The sequence below is a fragment of the Myotis myotis genome, unplaced genomic scaffold, assembly GCF_014108235.1.
Source record: "Myotis myotis isolate mMyoMyo1 unplaced genomic scaffold, mMyoMyo1.p scaffold_m19_p_34, whole genome shotgun sequence".
Lineage (NCBI taxonomy): Eukaryota > Metazoa > Chordata > Mammalia > Chiroptera > Vespertilionidae > Myotis > Myotis myotis.
This window is the reverse complement of record NW_023416340.1, coordinates 1,443,476-1,452,046: the sequence shown is the minus strand read 5'-3', so window position 1 is coordinate 1,452,046 and position 8,571 is coordinate 1,443,476. Positions and strand designations below refer to the sequence as shown.

The 8,571-nt window shown below is 44.6% G+C and overlaps 1 protein-coding gene across 4 annotated transcripts; it reads left to right on the top strand.

Moving 5' to 3' along the window:
* Positions 1 to 424: 424 nt before the first annotated feature.
* LOC118652826 (insulin growth factor-like family member 4) lies at positions 425 to 7,947 on the top strand. 4 transcript variants are annotated; one of them, XM_036302986.1, is made up of 5 exons: positions 431 to 529; positions 868 to 918; positions 3,264 to 3,317; positions 3,446 to 3,716; positions 7,650 to 7,947. In XM_036302986.1, the coding sequence occupies exons 1-5, from the start codon at positions 511 to 513 to the stop codon at positions 7,675 to 7,677; spliced, it is 423 nt and encodes a 140-aa protein (XP_036158879.1). In that variant the 5' UTR covers positions 431 to 510; the 3' UTR covers positions 7,678 to 7,947. The 4 variants fall into 4 exon arrangements, with proteins under 4 accessions (XP_036158881.1, XP_036158879.1, XP_036158880.1 ...); XM_036302987.1 differs by lacking the exon at positions 7,650 to 7,947 and adding an exon at positions 3,887 to 6,853; XM_036302988.1 differs by lacking the exon at positions 868 to 918 and having other exon boundaries at positions 425 to 529.
* The last annotated feature ends 624 nt before the right edge of the window (positions 7,948 to 8,571 follow it).

The following is an 8,571-nucleotide window of genomic DNA, read 5'->3' as shown; positions in this document are numbered from 1 at the left end:
GAGATCTCTACTTTTTCCTTTCTTATTCTCCCTACCAGAGTTTCTGCAGTCCCTTCTCTTCTTCTAGATCACACTGCAACTTCATAATTTCCCTTTAAAAACTCAGAAGAATTATAGACAGTGCAGGTCTGGAGGTGGATTATGTTCAAGGTGGATTATGTGCTAGGACGAGCCAGCATTTGGTGAGTGATGTGTCAATGAGTCTTTGCTAACTGGGTTTCCTTTGAGCCGTGTTCAAATAAAAACACATCACAACTTGGAATGGATCTTAAGTAATATTCACACTGAGGCTTTGAGATATCTGAGAAGATGGAAATCAGTTGGAACTGGTTCAGGGATAATTAATTAAAATGCGTTTTTTTTTCTTCATGCAACTATGACTCCATGCAACTCTCTTTCTGGCAGCCCTGACCTTTTGTTGTAATGTGAGTATATAAGTCACAGTCTACGGTCCCACACCCAGTCCTCCTGCTGCTCTGCCATCAACTACTCTGAGGGTCATCAAGAACCATGGTGTCCAGAAGCTTTGGTAAGAGGGCACCAGCCCCAAGTCTAGCGTATGTGTTATCACACCCATACTGTACCTCTGAGCCTCACACTTAATTCTCTTTCCTAGTCAATTTTTGGCTTCCCATCCTATAACCCCCACCCCTGTGACATGTCTGACTGCATTACAATCTCTCCCCCAATCTGCAAATTTCAGAATCTTAGCTCTTCTCAGAGCCCTCCCTGCTACCCAGAGTCCATCTCAAAATCCACTCTGAGCTGTTGACAATGAAAGAAGCTCATTGGGATCATCTTGGGCCCCACAATAGTGACCAGAAGGCTACTCTCCAGAATTATTCTCATTCCCCTTCTGCTTCTCAGCTGCCGTCTTCATTTTTGAACTCCTGTTCTCAGACTTAGAAGGACTCACAGGTGAGAATGGTGCAGGGACGAGGGCTCCCAAGGTCTAAGACCGGTCCTGGAGTTCATTCTGCTCTGGCTTGTTCAGATACTGGGCTGTGGATGTGCTATCCAGCACCCAAGTGTGGGGACGAGATCTACAACCCCTTGGAGCAGTGCTGTGATGAGGACACCGTCCTGTCCTTGAACCACACCCGCCTCTGTGGTGCTAACTGCACCTTCTGGCCCTGCTTCCAGCACTGCTGCCTTGAGTCCTGGGGCTCTCAGAATAGGGCCGTTGTCAGGTTTAAGGTCCCAGGCACTAAATCCAACTGCATTGCTGCCCCCCTCAGCAGGATCTGTGGCCAGGTAAGAGTCCAGTTCTGGCTGTGGGCAGGGCAGGGGATGGCATTTGGTGCATCAGTCTCTGCTGAGTTTCCCATCACCCATCTCTGGGTCAATATGTCATCTGTTCTCTCCCTCTCTCTGGCTTATAGGTAATATGCTCCTGGGCCTAACTCCAAGGGCAACGGGAGGAGAGTTTGGGCATCCAAGAGCTCTGTGGTTCCATTTCTTTGTCTGAACACCACCACCCTGCCAACAGTGGAGAGCCACATGGCAGAACCTGAGAGCTCTGTCAGGCAACTCAGACACTATTTGCTCCCTTGGCACTGGCCCTGCTGGGCTGCCCCTTGCAGCTCTCTGTTCCTTCCAGCCAAAGGGAATTCCTGATACATACTGCTTCCTCCCTCTCCAGGTCCAGCCATGAGCTTCTGGCTGCAGGGCTGCTTCTCTGGGCCTTCTGCACTTTCCTCCCTTCTCCTCTCCCCGTTTATTCTTGGTTGCCCACTTTTAGATGGTTCAATGCCTGGTTTCCTCAGGCATGGGTCTGTGTTGAGCAGTGATTTCTTTGTTGAATCATAGTTAGTTAGTTAGCAATTCAGGTCCTTTGTATTTCAATGCAAGTTGTAGGATCAGTTTGTTGATTTCTGAAGTCTTCCAATTTATGAACATGGATGCATTACAGTTTATGTATTCTCTTCACTTTCTTTCAACAATGCTCTGTTGTTCTCAGTTTACAACATTTGCACTTCTTTTGTTAAGTTTATTCTTAAGTATTTAATTTGGGTTCTATTGTAAATAGAATTATTTTCTTAATTTCATTTTCAAATAGTCTTTGCTAGTGTATACAATTGATTTTTATATGTTGATCTTGTATCTTACAACCTTGCTGAATTTCTGTTTTTTCTGTTGGGTCTTGGTAGCTTCCTTAGAATTTTTAATATATAAGATCATGTCATTTGCAAATAGAAATATTTTTACTTCTTTTCCAATCTGAATGCACTTTCTTTCTTTTCTAGCCTATTTTCTCTGACTTAAACATCCCCTACTATGTTGAATAGAGTGGTGAGAGTGGACATACTTGTCCTGCTCGTGATGTTAAAGGGAGAGACTTCAATCTTTCACCATTTAGTATGATATGTTGTGAGCTTTACTGTGGGTAGCCTTCATCAGGTTGAGGAGGTCCTTTTCTATTAACAGCTTGTTCTATGTTGGGGTTTTTAAAAGTATAAAAATGTAGTTTTTGTCAAATGCTTTTTCGGTATCATTTTAGGTAACTTATGCTTTAACCTATATTATAGTCATGTTTTTGCATCTATAAAAAACATTCATGTCCATCCTTTTGAACTTCATCTCTCAAACTTCATCCGCAGTCATGGTGCCCAGAAGCTGAAATACAGGAGAGCTCCAACTGCAAGACCAAGTCAAACCAAATCATACCCCCCAAAGCAACCATGCACCCCAATTCTCTCCCCATCTAACCTCAGCTTCCTTCATCCTTCCAAATCACTTTATTGATACCTTTAATACCTGCTCTGCCCTTCTGCCAACTGGGAAACTTCACTGCATTCTTACTATTATAACATATGGTTCAAAGAGTTCCCCCTCCCCCCATTCTCTCCCCTCAAGGGATCCAGTATGTTTAGGACCAGACTTCTGGACTCTTACCTGTGTCAGGAACTAGCCAGGGGTAGGCAAACTTTTTGACTCGAGGGCCACAATGGGTTCTTAAACTGGACCGGAGGGCCGGAACAAAAGCATGGATGGAGTGTTTGTGTGAACTAATATAAATTCAAAGTAAACATCATTACATAAAAGGGTACAGTCTTTTTTTTTTTAGTTTTATTCATTTCAAATGGGCCGGATCCAGCCCTTGGGCCATAGCTTGCCCACGGCTGAACTAGACCCTACGTAGAGATGATCCCGAACTCAAATCTTTAAAACAAATCTGGAACTAAGCCTTCTCCACACTGGCCTGCCCTGCCTGGGGTCCACAACCCCAGCCTCGGCCTTAATCCTCCTTCCTTCTTCTCCAGGTTTCATCGGCATATTAGTCTTCCTCCTCCTCCTCCTCCTGTGCTTAAAGTCAGGTGAGTGCAGGGTGGAAAGAGTGAAGAGGGATGAGACTGCCCTTGGAAAGTGGTTTAAAGAGGTTCCTGATTCAGGGGATGGGGATAGTGCCTGGTTCTCCTTGAAGTCACCAGCAATTTGTCTCCAGGGGCCCACATGAACTCCGGCCTGTGGCTGTGCCAGCGAGCACCCAGATGCGGGAACCAGATGTACAACCCCACGGAGAAATGCTGTGATCATGACACCATCCTGCCCCTCAACCGGACCAACCTCTGTGGCCCCGGCTGCACGTTCTGGCCCTGCTTTGAGCTCTGCTGTCCCGAGTCCTTTGGCCCCCAGAAGAGATTTGTTGTGAGACTGAAGGTTCTAGGCATGAAGTCACAGTGCCCTACCTCTCCCATCTCCAGAGTCTGTCCCAAGTAAGGACCTGCCTCACTCAAGATGACAACAGGACAAGGGGTTAAGGCAGGGATGAACTCTGGAGGCTGGGGCCCTCCTGAATATGGATCCCAGTCCTGCACCTCCCATCCCTCTCCATCCTTGCATCTCTCCGAAACTGCTCAGTCTCCATCTCTTTCATTTTCTGCAGCTTATGAGGGACAACCCGGCCATCCTATTGGAACCTTGGAACATCTGGCTAAAGGCATGCACCCTAAGATATGAGAGGAAATGGGTGGGTGGCATAGTTTTCAAGTGATAAAACCATGTCCTAGATTCTGGTGGGGTTAGATGTGTTCTTTCTGAATTTCCTGAGGCAACTTGCTGAGGAATGATTACACAGGAACGTCTCTCTGCTCCTAAAGCCACCCCCCCTCGCCCCCGCCCACAGCGATCAGGGTCTCCTCAGTCGGCCTAAGTGTCCTCTCTCTCCTCTGGGTCAGGGTTCTTCTCTCTTCAAGGGGACAGGAGTGAGGGTGGGAGGTGGATAGTCCTCCCTGTGGGGGAGACGACCCAGCCCCAGAGCCACCTCATATTTCCTGCAGCTCCAATGGGGAGGGTGGAAGCTGCCCTGAGGAGCTGGGGCATTGCTGGGTTAAATGATAAACATCTAAATATTTTTAAATAGTATACAATACTCAAACATTGGTTGCTAGACACAATTTAATTCGCCTGCTCTTAGTTTTTATTACAGAAGGTCTCCTGTACTTTGTTGAATGTATATTTTCTTGATAGGAAGTGTGTTGGTAAATGTCAATCTAAGAAATGTTGGCTGTTTACTTTTTGGTTATCATGGAAAAAATAAGGTTTCTAAGAGTGAAGAATCCTAATATATTTTAAGGAAAAAAGAAATAAAAGGTCTGTACAAGTTGCTGAAGGTATGACAGAAAGAAAGAATATTAGAGTCGAAATACTTAATGGAAGGTCTGAGGCATGGTTATGCATTTTTGAAGGACGTAGAAAGAAGGTTTGAAGGCTAATTTGAAAGTGTGAAATTTGTGAAGGTTGCATATGTGATGAGAAGAAAACGAGAAATGTTAAAAGAAGGAAATAAGTTCTAAAGTTAACTATTTACAAGAAATATAAAAGGGCCAGTTTACTCTGATCAAGAAAGTAAGGTTTCAGCCTCCAAGCCTGGCAGGACAAGGTTGCTGGATTCTTCTTAAACTAAACCAGAATATTCAGCAGCAGAATTTAAAGATAAGAGTGTGCATAATGCCTCAGACCACCATCCAGCCTGCTCTTCAGATTGGCTGGGGTGGTGGTGGTGGTGGGGGGGAGAGATCTGTACTTAATGGGTCAAATGTATAGGTTTGCTTACTTTGCTTTTCAATAAAGGAGCATACTTTAATTACTTGATAAGTTAGCTTTTCACAATATAATCAAGGTCTCATATAAACTCATTCATGTGAGAAGCCAATATTTTATGAGCAACTGGTTCTAGTAAAGTCCAAAGTAAAATTTGCATATATATGCAAATGAGCACTAGCCAAAAAAGAATGCTATTTAGAAGTAAATTTAAGCTTAAAAAAAAGAAAAAAGAAAAAAAGAAGAAATGTAGAAATCTCTTCCACTACTATTTACCAAGTAAAATAAAAGTTATTATTGAAGCATTAAATCTCACCATTAATGAGACACCATAAGTAAAAAGAAAGTTACTTTTACTTGAGATGTATGCATTGTAGTATTGGTCAACATGTTTCTCTCCTACCTATTTTCCTGGACAGCAACTAAGATGGTTGCTCTGCTTGAAAGAAAGTAAAAGTCTTTCGTGCAGCAATTTAAGGTTTAAAAGTAAAAACAGCAAGGATTAAGGTTCAGTAAAAATAAGAAGTTAAGCCAGTGAGTGGCAGATTATCACCTCAGGAAATTTAAAGTACAAATTTGGCTGGTCTGAGTGCAGTGTCTTACTTCTTATCCAACCATCCTGGCCCCTGGCCTCAACTGCTCCTTTCCTTCCTTTTCTCTTTTCCCTTGGATAACAGCCCATTCTAGCATTACCTCCCACTTTCACTGCAATAAAATCTCAACCACTCATCTGTCACCCCTTATTGGCAGTGCCATGGTGACTACCCTCTCAGCGTGGAGTGCAGAACTAGAAAAAGGAACCTCATACCCTTTAGTCCACCTCTTCTCAGCTTGTCTCCATGAGCAGGGATTTTTCTTCTTCTGTGGGGAAAACACATAAATCTGTCTCCCCATCAGCTGGACAGGAATCTGTACTCTCATCTTTCACCCAATATAGACATAGCCCCCAACAATCAGTCTTTACCTGCCCCTGTAACCCATCATACCTGACACAAAAGAGGAGTCCAGATAATCCCTCTCCTAATAACCCTGGGCATCACAGCAGGGGTTGGAACTGCCATAGGGACTTAACCACTGCTCTACCTATTTTGAAATCCTGTCTCAGGACCTACAAGAAACCTGTGGATGCCCAGCAAGGGGCAAAACTGGGAAAACAAGAACCTCACCCCCAGGGTAACCTACTCTCCCCTTTCATATCACTAGTGAGGCAACGGAGACCCCTACTCTTTCCCCCCCTAAAAATAACGTCTAGATCTCAGTTGTATTTCAGCTCCAGGCCCAGAAAAGCAGCAAAATTACACAAGTGATGCTGTGGCAGCCTCAGGACCAGCTTTTACCTCCCAAGTCACTCAACAGGACCACTTTCGAGACTTCACCAACCAGTCTCTTGGGAAAATCATGCTTCTGCAACTCTCATCCAGCCACTACTCTCAGAGTCCGTTCCCCTGTGATCTTGACGTCCCACCTCAGCAGGAAGCAATCACGAAGATATGACCTTCATCCCTATTCCATAAACAAAAAGGCTGGAATGTTAGATTTGATTGAGCAATTGAATTGATACCCCTCCCCCTAGGAACTGGCTTTTCAGGTCATTTCACTATGGTCATTCCCTTTGCTCAGACCACATTTCACTTCTAGTGACCACATTTCATTATCTCCCCCTCCAGTTATGCATAAAGAAGTCTCCACCCAGAAAAAATCCCACCAAAAGTCCTTTAAAGGCCTCTGACTCCTGTCACTGGGTGCTGGAGCCATTCAGGCTCAGCCACCTGGTGTGTGGATGATCGAATAAATTCGCAATCCCTCGCTATTCTGGCCTTGTGTGTTCCTCCTTTGACAACCTAACATCTATGACTAAAGAGGGAGAAGGATACCGATTGTGAGCGAGTGAATGAGAGAGAAACAGAGAGGAAGAGGCAGACTCCTGGGCCACTTTGTTTTCTGCTGAGTGTCTTGGTCATGAGCATGTGGGAGGCTGGGTGCAGAGCACTGCAGGGTCAGCAGCTGATTTGGAACCTGGCAGGGCTACGTGACCACGGGCTTGTCAAATGTAAGCCTGCATTTCCCATCTGAAAACTGGAGACAATAAGTCATGCAGTGAGCAAATGGGTACAGAGGTCTGCTCAGTGCAGGCACAGTATTAGTGTCGGGGTCACAGAGAGGACCGATTCACTGTGCAGGACCAGGCCTGCTGCTGTGCTAGTATCAGGCCCTGAGCAGGACAGCACAGTAGTCAGTGCTTCACTCTGGGCCCAAACACATCCTGGGTTCAAATCCCAGCTCTGTCAGATGCTGCCAGCGTGGTCCAAGTGAATTGGGGCCAATTACTATAGCCTCTAAGTGCCTCATTTTCCCAGCTGGAAAGCAGGGACCCTGTAATTCTTAAACTCATGGGGTAGTTGAGATTATTAAAAGGCTGGATGCATATAAAGGGCTGAGAACAGACACAGGACCTGATAGTGGGGATCTATACTCTGATAGAGCACCTGAATTAATCTGAAAAATTATATTATTTTAAATCTTAGAACACATATACTTATGTGAATAGGGGTTAAGTTTCTTATATGTGAATAGGGGGTTAAGTTTTCCTTAAGTTTCCTTTTCAGGGCCTGTGGGAAGCGATTAAGGAGGTGACTCAGCTGTGAATCCAGCAAGCAGAACCACTAAGCAGGGTTAGACCCACCCACCAGGAGTCAAACATCATCTCATCAACATCATCTTATAGCCTGTAACTGTTGACGATAGCTGACGTCTTCAAACCTCCAGGACTGCATGTAGCTGCATTCTATACCCCAGTCCACTCCCCTTTATAATCCTGTCCCCTGAATCTTTCTGGAAGACAGGATTTGAATGCTTGTAAGCACCCTGTATTCTTGGTTGGCTGGCCTTCTCAATAAATGCTTTATGTGATTCAACCCTGACTCTGTTATTGGACAAAGAGACAGGCAGCCCGAGCTTATCTGGGAGTTTCAGACCCACCAAGTTCTCAGAGTTGCTCACTATTCTCACCCCCCAGTAAGTCTCAGCATCAATGTGTCCCTCTCCAGACTCACAGAATCTAAGTTCATTCACCACATGTCATTTTTCTTTATTTATTTGACATCTCCTTCCCCTGAAATGAATGGTGAAAATAACATTTCTGACATAGAACCTCAAACATTTCCAAATATCATAGCGATCATGAGAAAAAAAGAACAAAGTTGAAGGAATCACACTGCCTGGTAACAAACTATACTACAAGGCCATAGTAATCAAAACAGCATGGCACTGCCCAGCCAGTGAGGCTCAGTGGTTCAGCATCAATCCATGCACCAAGAGGTCACCGGTTTGATTCTGCGTCAGGATACATGCCCGAGTTGCAAGCTCGATCCCCAGCAAGGCATGTGCAGGAGGGAACCAGTTGATGTTGATGTTTTTCTTTCATCAATGTTTCCTCTCTCTCTCAAATCAAGAAAAATATTTTTTGAAAACATTGTACTGGCATAAAAAGAGACATATAGATCAATGGAATATAGAGAACCCAAAAAT